The sequence below is a fragment of the Micropterus dolomieu genome, linkage group LG20 (genome assembly GCF_021292245.1).
Source record: "Micropterus dolomieu isolate WLL.071019.BEF.003 ecotype Adirondacks linkage group LG20, ASM2129224v1, whole genome shotgun sequence".
NCBI classification, from domain to species: domain Eukaryota; kingdom Metazoa; phylum Chordata; class Actinopteri; order Centrarchiformes; family Centrarchidae; genus Micropterus; species Micropterus dolomieu.
In genome coordinates this window covers 3,793,708-3,810,311 of record NC_060169.1, presented here as the reverse complement: position 1 = coordinate 3,810,311, position 16,604 = coordinate 3,793,708, and the positions used below count along the sequence as shown (strand labels likewise).

The 16,604-nt window shown below is 37.7% G+C and overlaps 1 protein-coding gene across 1 annotated transcript in view; it reads right to left on the bottom strand.

Moving 5' to 3' along the window:
- iqgap1 (IQ motif containing GTPase activating protein 1) overlaps nt 1-16,604 on the bottom strand; it is a 49,046-nt gene that overhangs the window by 26,568 nt on the left and 5,874 nt on the right. The window contains exons 3-4 of the mRNA XM_046032204.1: nt 1,260-1,416; nt 254-331 (exon numbers count right to left, since the gene is read on the bottom strand). Of these exons, the coding sequence (XP_045888160.1) occupies nt 254-331; nt 1,260-1,416 (235 nt within the window). The remainder of the gene's footprint in view (nt 1-253; nt 332-1,259; nt 1,417-16,604) is intronic.

Genomic DNA, 16,604 nt, shown 5'->3' with positions numbered 1-16,604 from the left:
TAAACAATGTTGCAATTAATGACCTAAATGTAAATGTAATCACGCAAAACCTTCTTCAAAGCAGGGAGACATGTACATCATATGTTTAGTGGCTGGAAATCATTTACAAATATGACACCTAATCTCTAATAAAATGAAGTTTAACTCTACTACGACTCTAAGTCCAATTGTAGGTATGTTTGCATATAAAAGATAGTATTGGTGTATGTATGCATGTGCCTGAGAGACACAGACGGATGCGAGCCATGCTCACCTTTGGCAGACCCTTCTCGGTCATGGCGTTGAGCCACTGGATGACATTGTCTGTGTGTCTGAAATGGAGACCCGTCGCCTGTAAGAGAGAAACCAAACATCAGGACACAACAAACTTAAAGACTCGCATGCAGCCTCATTCACACCGAGAGCTAAAAACTGAACTTCAATCAACCGCCAGGATACAACACAAAGCGGGTAAATGCACACTGAATGTGACACACTGGCCTTACTTTGAAGAAAACCATGAAATATTTCTCTAAATATGCTCTAAATATGTGAAATATTTAGAGCATTTGATTGATACTTCCTGCTTTTACAAAAGCTAGACAAATGATGGCTGTGTTATGATAGCAGTGCAAGGAGCGTGTAGTTTCATTTTAGGGGCAACGCCCACAATGCTTCATCTTAACCATTTTTGCCTTTTGATACATCATGTATTTTTAATATTAGTCATTCTTGTTCTATAAATTGTGATTTTATCTTGATTGTTTGGCATTTCGGAAAACCTGCTGTGACGGTTTTTGACCAGCTAATGGAAGTATCAAAAGGTTAACATGGTTGGAGAGCAAGATATCTCAAAAAATACTTATGTGGATATTCATGGTTCCAAAAGGAGGATCTTTTCAACAACATGGCCATCAGGTCACCAGCCAAACTTTCATATTTTACTCATGAACTAAAGGCCTGATTTCTTTATGACTTGCTATGGCTATTCATTGTCCTGAAGATTAGACTTATTTATTTACTTTACTAAGTCAGACTCCAAGCAGGTGATGGTTTTAAATCTTTCCAGTTTAACCTCCATAGCAACAAGTTTTTTTCAAATCACATGGAACATGTATACTGGAAGTGGAATTGCTTGCAACTATACAGTGGTTTGCCCAAACACCATAAGACATAATAAAATCTGTGACTCCCATTCTCAGCACCTGGCTCTTGATTGAGGATTAAATAAAGGTGAAAAACAATTTCATCTTTCAATGATGTATAAATAAAATTTTCACCTTGTAACGCGTCTGCTCGCGGTCGTAGATCTTCTTTAGGGAGACGGTGTTCGGGGCAAAGAAGTTGCCTAGTTTGGCCAGATAGACGCCGTTCCTCAGCCCCTCCTCCAGCTCTGTGGTGGGGGGCAGCTCCTCGTCCAGACAGGCCTCAATCCATCTACAAGGACACATATCACAGTAAACACAAGGAGGAAACATACAATCATACTTAAATATAGAGCCTGACCGATACAGGATTTTTAAGACCAATACCGATTTTGATATTTGAGGAATTAAAAATTATAAAAAAAAAAAATGTATTTCTTCTTTTTAGAAACACATAACATAAACAGATTCCTAACGTTTATTATGTGTAGCAAGATAACATGACATAATGCAGTTTAAAAATAAAATTTTTAAAATTTTTGTAAAAAGTACAACAGCTGATTATGTCGGTGACAACTATGTAGTTACAAAACTCATAGCATAACATGCCCGAAGGATCCGTCTCCCTTTCTTATTGACCATTATAATAGCGACACCAATGAATCTGCAATTAGCTTATATCGGCAGAAAAATCAGCATTTATCGGTCATGCTCTACTTAAATATACAGCTCAGTTTCCCTACGGGGATAATTACTGTTGTTGAAACATCTACCATTTCTTTTTTTGTGAAGCCACAATACAATAAGGACAGCACTTCAAAGGTTATACTGGCACGTAAAGAGAAGAGAACGCAGAGCAACAAGCAATAACATGATAGCGACAAATAAATGAAAGATAAATGCACTGTAATTTTTTAAATGATAAGATTAAAACACTATACAACTACTCATGCACACAAGTGTAGTGTGTAGTCAGTGTGGTTGTACAAAACAGAAAATACTGTTTTGATTGCGTTATAATATCAGGTTGCATGCGGAGCGAAGAGTAAGCATGTTCATCGGACAGTGACCAAAAAACTACTATATATTTATTTAAAGTAATTTAAAGTAATTTGTGTTCAGCTTAACAGTATCCTGGTAAAGAAGCACTTATTTTGATCAAGTCAGGTGGTCGTTATTTGGTGGATGCCGTCGACAAACAATAGTGGCAGTCAAAATTTAAAGGATTCAAAATTGATTGTAAGTGGAAGAATACAAGCACCTCTTCACTTTTACAGTATGAAGTTATTATAACTTCTCAAATTCCTGTTTATTGACTCCTTGATTCATCTACAATTATAGTAATAGTTCTAAGGATCCTTCCTTACGTATTTGAATGAAAATGGTATTCTGTCTCTGGGTTCAACCACATAATAAAAAGGATACTAGTTAAGAACTAAGCACAGAACTAGATCTCAGGTACATGTTAGTGCAGTACAGTATGACACGCCTTCATGTTTCCTTCACATTACCTCCTGTTTTTTTCCATAAAACACAGCACCATCTCATGAATTAATCTGCACCAGTAAAACTTGGATGAGGCTGAAGATTCTCCAGGACCAGGACTGCACACACCTAACGTGGCCTGTGGTAACCCAGCATTCTTCATGTGTGACATTTCATTTCTTTTAGGTCATATTATGGAGTCACATTCCTGCTATGTGATCGTGTCAGCTCTTGGCCACAGAGGAGACATGCTGAGCTCTCATACTGGGACAGGCCTGGTGGACTGGATTCCACCTGATGTTATCACCAGCCAGTAACTACGGACGAAGCCAACCCATTTTTGTTCCTGAATCTAAAACGTTTATCACAGCAGGAAATAAATCATCCTGGTATCTCCTTTCACTCTGTTAGCTATAGCTCTGTTCACTTAAGAGGAGAAGTTTTTTTCAAATGTTCTTTACATTATTTTTAATTCAATCTGCCTCACTTGTTTCACTTCAGTAAAAGTGAGGGAGGGCAAGAACCTGAGGCTTAAAGCAGGATTTATCCCTATATGTTCACTCACTGTTGCACCGTTAAGGGAATGGCAGCAAAACCTGACGTATATTTTATTATTTATCACATTTCAGATTGTTGACACAACTCCACTGTAGTTGCAAAGTCAGATTTTTAAGGTGGGATGATATCAAGGCCCAGTCAAATCAAATTGCAATCACTAAACAGCATAGATTTGTACAACTTGGTCAGGGCAGGGCTCACTGCGACTTTTATAACTACTCTTTTAAAAAGTGCAAAAAAGTTGACTTTATTCCACTATGTTTACATCACATGTGAGTCTTTTGTAATCTAATTTGTATTTAACTAATGTTGGCCTGACATTATGCTATGCCTGAATCAACTGTTAAATGTGTGGCTGTATAGTAGTTGCCTTCTCCACCTTAAAGCAACACATGCCTTGTTTTATTTAACATTAACAGGTACAATTCATAAAGCAAACATTTCCTCCCCAGTCTTCTTCCCTGCTTTATTAAGGCCTTCAGATATCACTTCTGATTATAAAAAAACACAAGTTTAACACTGGCTGTGAGGAATTTCACAGTGTGAGGGCAAACAGAGTGAGATTTGAAAAAGGCAAAGAAAAGACTCCCACTATTCTGTAACTAAGGTCTTTGTCAAGCAACAACAAGGTTAACTACATCCTGAGTAAGATTAAAAGATTCCTTTCCTCCTACAGACAGCCCCCCCCACCCCACACACACACACACACTTACTAGACCTGTGAGGACCTTCACTGTTTTCAATCTAATCCAAAGTAATCTTAACACTAAAACCAGTCTTATTTCTGAAATGGAGCCTAATTATAAGGGATTTTCCTAACTTTTAAATTCTTGTTAAGACATTTGGTCCACAAAAAATGAAAATACACCCACACCTTGCAGAGTACAGGCCAGCTAACCACCAGCTGAAACAACTTCCCTCCCAGGAAGTCATGACACGGGGTCTCCAGACAGGCCTGCTATTGAGGCCGAGGTGACCGACCCATGGAGCAATGCCTGGGCATGCCAGCCGGGAACAAGCCCCTCCTTTCACTCCACACTGTAGCAGTGAAAGGCTCCATAAAGACTACAAACTAATGGCTCTTTTTATCAGGGCTACACACCCTTTCCAAGCTAGCACAAACACAGACACACCCTCCACTTAACCAGTAAGAACAGCAGCTATGAATGGGATTTTAGAATATGTTAGACAGCTGGATTCCAGCAGCAGCTGAGAGCAGCCGAAAGAAATGTCGAGTTGTTATTATTACATTAACAGGAATGGCTACAATCAAAACATAGCCACAAATATGAAAGTATTGTCAGGAATCTCCAGAATGACAAGAAACAAATAACACGTCAGATGAGATATGAAAGTGCAAAATCAAGCTCTCTGAAGGCTAATTCTACATTCATGTCATACCATGACCACACTAAAGCCAAGTGGAGAACATGTTCATATCATTTCTGAAAACTACATATCTCCCACTTGATGAAAGAAGTACAAGCAAAGCCGTGGCAAACATCCCCGAAAAATCTAAGCAGATCCCAGACCTTTAAAAAAAAAAAAAAAAAGAGCTATATACTGTTTGTATTTGTTTTCACTCAACAACATCAAATACCTACAATGACAAATCTTTATTTTAATTCATTTATTTGGTGCGTCTACAAGGCAGGCAATGGGTAACCGTCTTGAAATAATGATATACATGATGCACAGCCACTTAGCCAGAAAAATCAAGCCTACCATACAGTATCAAATCAATCAATCAGAATACTTTATTGATCCTCGAGGGGAAATTCTTTGTTACAGATACTCGAGGCATAAAAGGAATAGTAATTATAGTAGAAGTTGGTGAGTGGAGAATATGATAAAGTATAAAAATTGAATGTAAGATTATAATTAAATAATGATTAAATGATAATAATAAATGTGGATTTTTACAGTATTATATACAGTATTAACAAAAGTGTAATGATAAACAGCAGGAATTAATAAAAAGAGTAATAATAATGAATGCTTGTAGTAATGAAGTGGATGGGATTAAAAAGTAATGAAACAGAGAATATTGCACCATATGTCAGTTATTGCACTACAAGGTGCAGTTAGTGACCAAGTGTCTGACACTTTGAGGGAGGAGTTAAAGAGTTTGATGGCCCCAGGCAGGATGACTTCCTGTGGGGCTCCGTGGTGCATTTTGGTGGGGATGAGTCTTGCACTGAAAGTAATCCTGTGTTTCATAAGCACGTCATGTAGTGGGGGGGAAGCCATTTTCCAAGATGACATGTAGCTTGGACAGCAGCTATCATGTATATCACTCAGCTAGTCAGCAAAGACAATTACTCTCAATATGTAATTTTAATTTGCAAACTTTGGTCCAAGAAAGTTCAGCATACTTACATTAAATAGGGTAAGAATTAGCATAAATAGCTAGCCAGCATAAACGGACAAAATTAGTGTCAACAAACAACAAATTAAATGTAGCTAGCATACCTCCATGACAGCAAGGCCATATTAGTTAGTTAGTAGCCACAGTAGTTTGCATAGCTCTTGTGTAACCATACACTGCACATTGCAAACATTATATAATTATACAGTTGTGGATAATTCTGGATAAGAGTGCATTCCAGCTAAGGAGTGCACTGTGGTGAAGTCAGGTGGCTTTTGGTCAATTATACTGTGCAGCCATATTACAAACAAAGATATGAAATAAAAAATGCTCGTAATAGGCAATTCAATGGCATAGCTTGTGTTAGCGCTCTGCAGACTAAACTAACAGGCCACATCCAGCTGCAGATTTTTGTTACCTCCCGTCTCTGGATCAATAATGCATCTTGGTAAAAAAAATTCAAACTATTTTTTAACAACAAAAATCAAACACCATTACAATACAGGAAAGCGCAACAATACACAGAGAATCATTATCTCCTCCTTCCTGTGTGGCTGGGAGGAAGCTGAAGTCTGTGCAGAGTTCAGAGGGCAGTCTCATAGGAAGAGTTCTGATACTGACTACTGTCTCTCCAGGAAGACACACGGACACCTCGCCAGCAGTCCGTCTCCGGTTGTTATCAAGGTACATCCTCTGTTGTCCTGCACAAATTAAAAACAGCGCCTCGGCTGCAGCAGCTTCTCCTGCAGCACGGCTTTACTGGGATGATGGAAGAGATGTTCTGGCTGCAGGGGGTCCGTTAACATTGTTTATTCCATGAAGAAACTTTGGACTTCAGTTACAATACTTCCCCTTTCCCAGGGTTCACTCTTAGCCACAGGCACAGTTAATGTTTAATAACAGCTAGGCAATATTAAGCTTACACTAACAGACCGCAAGACTCATTATTGCAATGCTATGAGTTATTGTTCTCTTGTCTCTCTCAGGGAGCAGCCTAATATGTTTCACTGGCTCATTGTTTTGGAAAGCTGGCTCAGGGCTATACTGGAAAGAAGACAATTAGTGTTTAATCAGCTGCTAGTTTGTGTGTCTTACATTATACCGTCCACCATATTCGATTAAGAGGAAAAAAAAAAAAAACTACAATTTATTTTTTATTTTTTTTAATTTAATCAGACTGAGCTGAGAATTGATTTCCCAAAGCAGTTCATCAGAATAAAATTGATTGTCAATTGACAATCGTAGTACAGCAGAGAAAAGCGGCAAATCCTAACATTTTCTATCAACAAATCTGTTAATCAGCTCAAATTGTTTCTGCCCTTTAATTGACCAATAATCTATTTCCAGTGATTTTAACACAACATTTCCTGCAGCAACCTCCAATGGCTAGATTTGGTTAATACGACATTTTAACAGCATAGTCCTACATAGTTAAATATACACAAGTATAATGTGGTCATGACATGTTGTCAAAACGATGGTTAAATGTAACCTAGGTGTCCAAATCACTGTTAAACTTTAGTCTCAATGTCTTTTGACCTGCAACTTAACAAAACCATGCTTACTGGGATGGAATGGTCTGAATATGGAAAATGTCAAGTCATCATCTTGGTCACATGATCTTAACCAAATTAAGTGCATAACTGGCCTTAGCATAACTAGAATTACACAATAGGATTCTGCTCAGAAGATGTATTAAGGCATCAACACACAGTTTGATGTAATTCTACTGTAATTTACCTTTCAGGCATCGCAGAAACCAGATGCAAGGTGTTGTCTAAAAACTGTAAATTGTGGCATTAAAAACAAGAATGTTGCAGGTTATCGCACATCCAGTTAAAGAAAAAAAAAACAAAAAAAAAACACATAGCTTAGTGGGTAAATGAGGTTCCATAGAAACCTATAAAATCTTTAATTTACTTTAATTAACTACTACCACTGAAGCTTTTTTTATTTTAATTTAAAAGTTTTCATCTGTTGTTGGCAAACTAAACTGTTGCTGTTTCACAATAAAAGCCTTCCAAGATAAAGGGAGCAAATTTTGTAATTTACTGTGATGGAGATGCAGGAAATGTTGTGTTAAAGTCACTGGAAAAAGATTGTTGTTCAGCTATAGGGCGGAAACTATTTGAGCTGATTAATATATTTGTTGATGGAAAAATGTGAGGATTAGATGCTTCTCCCTGTCAATTGACAATCAATTTTATTCTGATTAAGTGCTTTGGGAAACTGCTCCTGCAGCATATAAAGAACATCATCCCAGCTAGCCTGGACCCGCACCGGTTTGCTTTCCGAACCAACAGAGGATGTTACCTCCACTGCCAGCCCTCACACACCTTGAGAAAAACAACACCTACATCAGAATGCTGTTTGTGGATTTCAGCTCAGCATTCAACAAATCTCCCCCATGAAACTGATAAGCAAACTAAACACTCTGCAAGTGGATATTGTACTTCTCAAACCTCACAAACAGACCCCAGACAATTCAAGTTGGCAGCCACACCTCCTCCACTCTAGTGCTCAACACCTTGAACCTTGAATCTCAGGTAAAGAGCCTGGGCAAGGCAAGGAAAACCCCCTGATGTGCATGATCTCAATAATGACCAGAAACACATGAAACAGGTACTACAAGACAAAAAACTGTGCTAATTTTAGACAACAATGCCCTGTTATGTATCGTCATCGTAAAAGTATTTGTGAATCCAAGTGTGTTTGAAAAAGAAAGAGAAGGAAGTGTATTTATGGAATAGCTGTAAAGGCTAATCATGTGTGAGGAGCCTTATCTGGCAGCAGCACAATGTCAAGGCACAGATAGTATTAAAATGCAACCCCCCCCACACACACACACACACGTCCTGTTTTTTGCTAACCACCAACCTCATTCATTGTGATAAAGAGCTGCAGTCTAATTAAAAACTGAATTTTAAGAAAAGTGTGTTTAACCAGCGAGACATTTTATGAACTTCTGGGTCTCAACAAGCTAAAATTCGGTGTTGTTTCACAAGGACAAAGCACAAAGGAAGGGATGGTAGAACACAAGGAGAAAAATGACCAGAGGGAACACAAAAAAAGATGAGCGAGAGCCAAGTTGTCCATTACATGCTTTGCTGCCACACTGGAATCTGTGCACCAACTGACCTCGTCCTCCCAGAACTCGCCTCAAACAGCCTGATAGCAGCTGGTCTGAGACTGAACCTGCTGTGTCACTGTGTGAAATCCAGGCTTAGTGTGTTAAAGTGGGGGGAAATAAACAACCATGTTTCCTTTTTCAACAAGGTCTGGGGCTCTTACACTGCAACAAATGTCACAGGTCGTGACGTTGACCTCTCTGTGTATGTTTATTGAAAGCTTGTGAGAAAGCCTAAAAGAATGAAGTCACGTCTGGTCCATATACTGATTGAAAGAACACAAAGTTTTAAGTCAGCGATTCCAAACCCCAAGGGGCCGTAAGATAAATCTGGGGAGTTGTCAGCTAATTAGCAAGATAAGAAGACAGAATTAGAAAAAAAACAAAAAACAGCACACACACTTTCCTCTAATGTTTGTGTTTGCTCATGAATTACTGGATAATTGTACCTCCTTGGGCTTGTGAAAGTATTCATACAATATAAGGGAGTCAAAGTCATAGACATAGTAGACATTTCTGTATTTTAAGGGAAGTGAAAAGGTTTAAAATCCAATAAAAGAATTTGAGGCTTTGCCGGCCTGTTTTATATAACAGAAACTAAATACTGTTCATTGGACTATTGGTCGGCCAGGAGAAAAATTTGAGGATGTGATCTTTGCCTCTGGGAAACTGCAATGGGCACAACAATGGACTAATTAGTTCACATTTTGTTTCAGTAAACATGGTGCAGAAATAAGTAAATTAAATGTCAATGCTTACAAGAAAGCTGCATCTATCATAAAAGAAAGGCAATTTGACTGAAATAGAACCAGGCTGTTGAAAGCGTTCATTTCTATCAAAAATAAAAAAAGACGCGAGACATTTATTTTCTACTACTGACATTATACTAATGGTTAATGTAATATTTATGAAACACGATAAAAAATGCTTTTAATTCAAATTATATTTTCATAGTATAACCCTTGCTCTAGTTTCCATTATGTTCAGTTAAAGACACTTTCCTTTAATAAAAGCACAGCACTATTAATGGTTGTGACTACTGTGGTGCTGCAAGAGTCTTTCTCTGAACAATTATCCTTCACGTCTGACCTGCAGCGTTAGAGCCACAACTGTTGAATGCAAATATCAGCTGAGGGCTGACGTAGTTGTAGAAAGGTTTCATCACTATACAGGATTCAAAAACTGCTCTTGTATTGATGTATAGCCCAACCAGAAGAGACATCTGTAGTCTCAGGTTTCACAGAGGGTTAGGTGAGAGGCTGTGGAGGAGGGGCAGGACCGGGACAGTTCCTGTAGGGCCTTTATGGAGCACTGATCCCTCTCCCTTTCATTCCCTTTTTATTCCCACAGTCTCAACTGTTGCCTGCCAGGCTGTGTGACTCAGGCTCATTTAAACAGGCAGTCCACAAGATCAGATATGATAAATGGTTCATGATATATCCCCTTTTAAAACCTGCTATCTGCAAACAGATATGATGTTCATATGCTAACGTTAGAACTAAGCTCAAGCTGAGGCTGAATTGGTTTAGGGTTTATTTAAAACTTTAAACTACATTTTCAACAGGTCTTTTTTCATTTCTATATACTACATTCTTCCCTCTTTTGCCTTGAAATACATTCTGGATGTTTTGAATGGCTGCTGTGACACTTTCCCTGCATAGGAGCAAAGTTTCTGTAGGTTGTGCTCTAAATTATTTTTATTATCCATTCAAATCTGCAGATTGCTTTTAATTGATTCAAAGTTTGGTCTATAAAATGTCAGAGAAAAATGTTCACCACATTCTAGGGCTGAAGGTGACATTTTTATTATTTTTATTTATTTTTTATTTCTGTTCACATTAAAAAGGACCAGAACAGAAGCTGAAACCCTTGAATATTTTGGTTAATTTAACAATTAATTGTCACAGATTAATTTTCTATCAACCGACTAGCAAGTGAAATGACTTATCAGCTCAGCTCTGAATAAAATAACAAAAATGCAGGGGGTTTTCCTTTGGACAAAACATAAAAAATTGTTTACAGCGGGCCAGTAGGTCATCAGACTCAATCACCTAAGAACAGATCATATCACTATGAAAAGGCTTGAACACATGACTCTTGTGCCATTGTTCTCCTCGTAGCAACACAATGTCATGGCCCGGCATTACACAATATTCATTGCAGCAGCAGCTATTCACAAGAGTGTTTAGAAACTGTTTGAAAACAGGAAATTACAGGCAAATGGCCAGAGCTTCAGGAGGAACTGGGCTGGTCTTTCAGTAAAGGATCGTAGTGCGAAGAGTGAAATTCTGAAAAGCTTTAAACTGATGAAGCAAGACACTCATGTAGGGTGTTTTCCAATGTAAAAACGGCATCTTTTATTTTGAAATTAGAATATTAATTTAGAGTGAATCTACTATCTGTGTCTGTCTTACTTCCCCTCCTGTCATTTGGCAATGCATAGGATGAGTAATCCTTTTTTTTTTTTTTTTTTAAATGTATACATTTCGCAACCTCTTTAGCACAAACTTCGGCTGCCGGTGAACCAAAAAAAAGTGACAGAAATTATTTCTGGGTCGTTTTATTATGGTGGTTGTCAGATGACGTACAGGAAGAAAGAATGGAAGAGTATAATCTAATGCAGAACTGATATGAAAACCTTTGACCCTTCATTTCACTCTTTTTATACAAACAGCTTCTCTTGAGGGAATATTATATATATAAAATCTAGCCTGCTCCCACACCTCAAACAAATTAGTGATATGAGTAGCGACAAAGTGTGTTGAAACTTTGGTTATCGTGTCACAACTTAACAGATGATGAGAAGTCTGCACACTTCAGTTTTTCAGTTTCTCCGACTAGCAGAACTGGCAGACATCGCTGCATCTGAAAAGTTGATTCAGTTTTATTAACTGTTATCATAACAGCATGTCACGGTCACACTACAAAAGTTTGGAGGTTAAACTGTTTTAGTTTAAGGATGTACAATAGTCTCTAATATGCACAACTTACAAGCACACGCAAACGTTAAAATCCTGTGTTCCTGCAAGTGTTTTTCCCAGGAAAGGGGAGCAGAGTTTGGAGAGAACTCCCCTGTGAATATTGGGATGTCAATTCCCAGTGTTCAACCCCATTGCTTACTACTCCATAATGGCAGAAACACATTTCATTTAACCAGTCTGACCTTAAAGTATTTCAATGCACACGCACGCACACAAAGAGTCAAAAAACTAAACAAGCGACATGTTACCTTACTGTCAAATGTCAATAATGTCACCCAATAAATATATCATTGTGCCAATTCAACAGCAACAATTTCTTCTCAAGGTAACTTCAGCTTTTTGTCATTCAGTACATTTTTATTTGTCAGAGGCAACATATCTAAGCAGTCAGACCTGGCTGTTACACAAACAAGCGCACAAACACATACACTGTCAGTATGACCTAACCAGAATGGATTGCATGTTACCCCAGTGCAATAAAAAGTGACGGAGGAAATCTGCCAACCACAGGTAAACTTTGCTAACACGCATTACTATATGACTGTACTACTTTCATAAAAATCCAAAACTGTCATGTAAATGGAATTCAGGTCATAATCAGCAAAATCAAATTAAGATGCAGGGTAATCCCATTACTCCAAGTACAATGGTTACTGTTCTTGGGCTGCACAATTTATCGAAATATGATCGAGATAGAAATATAAATAGTATTGTAATCATGTACTGTAGTGCCACAAGGAGCACAGGCCTACAAATCTTGTTCTCTCTGTTTCACAATGTGACTTTAGTGAAAACTCTGAGTTTGTTAAGCCTGATATGAGGGAAACATTTACCGTGGGCTACATTACTGCAATAATCAATGTTTAAATCACACTAATCTACTATATATGAAGATGAAGTGAACAGTTTTCATGCTGTGATTAGTCACACTGATGGTACATTCCTATCATAGTTATCATGTTGGAGATGATGAGGATGATTGTCGTGCAGATAGAACAACTTTCAGATTCTAAAACTGGACTGAGTTTGAGTATTAGCTGCATTTAGTCTTAATGTGTTTTAAGGAGATTTCATTAAATGCAAAATTAGCAAAGATATTTTAAACGTAAACTAGACGTCTATAAATGTACAGTCAGTTTGAACCTTGACACATTTTCATTTGTATTTATTTATTGTCATTTAGCAGACACTTTTTTTCCCCCCAAAGTGACTTGCAATAGCTTTATGTGTCAGAGATCACACGTCTCTGGAGCAACTAGGGGTAAAGTGTCTTAGTCAGGGACACATTGGTGGATGTGTGTCACAGTGAGGAGTTGAAACCGGGTCTCACACCAAAGGCATGTGTCTTATCCACTGCTCCATCAGCACCCCACCCATTTTCAACTGCAAATTAATAATAATAATAATTTATTCAAATCAACTTTATTGGCATGAATGTATAACAACAATATTGCTAAAGCTACATATAAATGACATGCGAACAATTTATTACTGGGTCAGACAAAATTTTATCTGTTTAATCTATATTTTCATCCCCAGTTACTGCCACCAGCATTTTGTCCCGTCAGATTACAGCTGAATAAATATATTTAAAAATGGAATATAACATACAGCACTTTATTATCTATTAAGTAAATTCAAGTCTGTTGAATGATGACTGATCGGACTACGATGAATAAAATGTAATAGTATTAACTCACTGACTCTTTTCTGCACTCCTGTTTTTTCAGATAAAATGTCTTCGTCTGCACATATATATTTCTTGCACCACCAAATTAAAATGGAGGCTCTGCTCTTTCTTTACCCATTGCCAAGGCTCATCTCAGACTTAATCAACTCAGAGCTCAGGGTTGGGATCAGAGTTTGTTAATCCTGCTGTCTGAAACTGAGCCAAGGTGTTAAGAATACACGTCTGTTTGGTAAAGACCCCAACAAATGTCACATCATCACGATTTTAATAGTTTGTTCAGAGAAAATGAAAATTGTGATGCAAAACTGATCGTTACCACAAATTGTGATCATAATAATCTCAATATGATTTTTTTCTTTACCGTATCGTGCAGTCCTACTTTTGATTAAAGCAGGGGTTTTCCTGCACAGATGCCGCTTTAAATCTGGCCTCCAGCTCTCGACAAACCTCTGACGCTGTCTTCATGGTAAACACAATTTTCTAGCAAATGTTGCACTTTGAGGATTTCTGTCATTTGTAACTACAACTGCAGCATTATGCTGATGCGGGGGCGCTGTCTCATAATCAGGACAGTGAGTTTGTTGAATGTGTAAATGAGCCTTTATGTTGTCTTTGATTTAACGTTCAACAGGGCACCTTTATTTGTTGCAATAAACCACCTCTGGCTCAATTTGAGCCAGGAAAAACCCCGTCATAATCTCGACAGTCATAATCCTCAGCTCCGATGAAAGGTTGTTGTCACAGGGACACTGAGATCTTGTGTGTTGTTTTACACAGATAGAGTTGTAAAGCACTGTGCTTTAAAACAGTGTATAGTCGCCATGGTTGAGTGGGAATTCAACTGGATGTCATCCCAAATTACGTAACACACCAGCCTCAAACTGTAACTCTGCTAGAGTATTTTTTCACTACTTTTAGACACCCATGAGTTTGCTTATGCAGACTCAACCTATCTTCATCATGTTCAGATGTGAAACTAAAGTCAAAGTCCAGCATCTCTGAAAAACCAGCACACAGTTTTGATACTCAAGCTTCAACATGACAGAATGATCAGGTTTGAGGTTGGCTACTAATAGGAAAATTACACTGTTTCCAGTTATTTACTTTATTGTTACTACAGTTTTATTTAGAAAAAAGGTCAATAGTACAAAATAGTCACTTGCTGGGTTTTTTAGAGTGTAGGAAGTAATGGAAAGTACACAGTTACACCTACCAGCACATCTAAAGTTCAGTAATTAACATATAGTTTGTTTAACCAATACAAAAATGGAAGTCTAAAACTGACCGTATTTTTATTATACAGACATGAGTGGAACCAATCTTTTCATTTAACTCTGAGCAAGAAGGCGAATAATAACTATTGCTGTAGCAGAAGAGGACAAAGACCTTCTAATACTTTAAGACTGAAAATAGGTCGTTTGTTGAAACACAAGGACTCAAAAGTGACATGTATTGAAGTATGATGTTTCAAGGCATAAAAGCCTGGTAAAATAATTAATTTTATAACGGAACACTGGTGCAAACTCAACACAAAGTATATTTTGGTAATTCGATTTAAGAAAGTAAAGTACTTTCAGCAACATTCATTTTCAATAGTGCATTTTTCCCCTCAAATCCTTAAACTGTCATGCAATTCCATGGTTATAGAGAACCTTGTCATTTAAACAATTACACAAAAAACTAATTAGACACCAGTCTAAATCCAAAAGATCTGTGTGTGTGTGTGCTGTAAATAGACCTGAAAGTGAACCACTCACTGCTCATCTCACCACAGTGACGGAGGCGACGAGTACCACAGATGGGGACCATCAGTGGTGTAGTAAATGAAGAGTAATTGGAAAGTTTAGGTAGCCAGAATGATAGGGAGGATGATACTGAGACAGACTCTACCTATTATGCAACACATCCTGCAGGCTGGCACTTGCGCTGGAGTAAATCCTGTTGGTTTACCATTCAGCTCTCCCACTAAAGCAGTCATTACAGTACCTTATATTGTTTGGCACTGTATAAACAAGGTCTCCCACGGAATGACGGCTGTGAGTGGGACAGAGACAGAGGGAAAACGCAACACACAAACACAAGCTCCACTGGAATTAGTTCCCTATAGTTTCACAATATTTTGATGTTGAAGTCCAGCTCTAAAAATCTGAATGGGTGCAATTATTTACTACGGATACTGAGTTGATTGTAGTACTATTTTGTTTTTTTTTTTTTTTATTTTTTTACTGGAGTGAGTCAAGTAATTATTTTATTTGTATTTCTTACTTGTGTACTGTAATGTACTTTATAATTAAGTGTTACCACAATTGTTTCACATGTTATATGTTCTCATGCTGATTTTATGTTTTGGTAACAGTTTTCCACTCTGGTAGACAATAAAGTTCTATTTCAACATTGAAAATAGAGAGAATAAAACTCATCCTTCCACTCAGTTGACAAGATTTATATGTATGCATCAATTAATTCCAAAATTAATTGCTGAGATTCTGGAAATGCAATGACATCACTGGAACCAGGTAAACATGAAACACCAAACTAACTCCACTGTACCATCATAGACACTCTCTCCTCCAAAGACAAACCAAACGCTCCTCTTCCACTTTCACTCAGCTGTCACTGTGCTGTCAGATCCGTGTGATTATGATTCACCTGTGAATTCAAAACCTTTCAGCTACGCCCAAAAATAACGACGTCATTCGCTGAAAAGATCTGCTGAGCGAGTGATTTACAGTCAGCTTCACTGCACACAGCGCAGGGTGACAGGAAATGAGCAAGAGACAAATGTGGACGACATGTGACAGAGGTGTTGAAGCAGTCAAGACATCCTGACTTCAAACGTTGTGTCATTTATCATTAGCGATAGCAGTGATAGCACAATGCACAAATCAATACACCTGCATTCCCAGGGAGACTGAAGCATCGAATGGGTGAAAGGAAGAACGACGATTGAACATAGTGAGAAAGACGTTCAATTTGATGAAACAAAAGCAGAGAATAAACATCTACGAGGCCGTCAACTAATCCAAAAGAAACAGTGCAATTTCTGATAATCGATGAGTATTATACTAATTTAAATTTCTAAACATTTTTGTCAATTGCGTATCTTTGAGTTTGACTGTTGGTTGGACAAAACCAGCAATTTGAAGACATTATAGATTAAACTGATTATCCAGTAATCCAAAGAAGAATTAACAGATTCATCAATAAACAAAACGGTCAATAGTTGAAGCCCTAGAGCCAAGCATTGCAAGAAATCTACTATTTAAAAAAA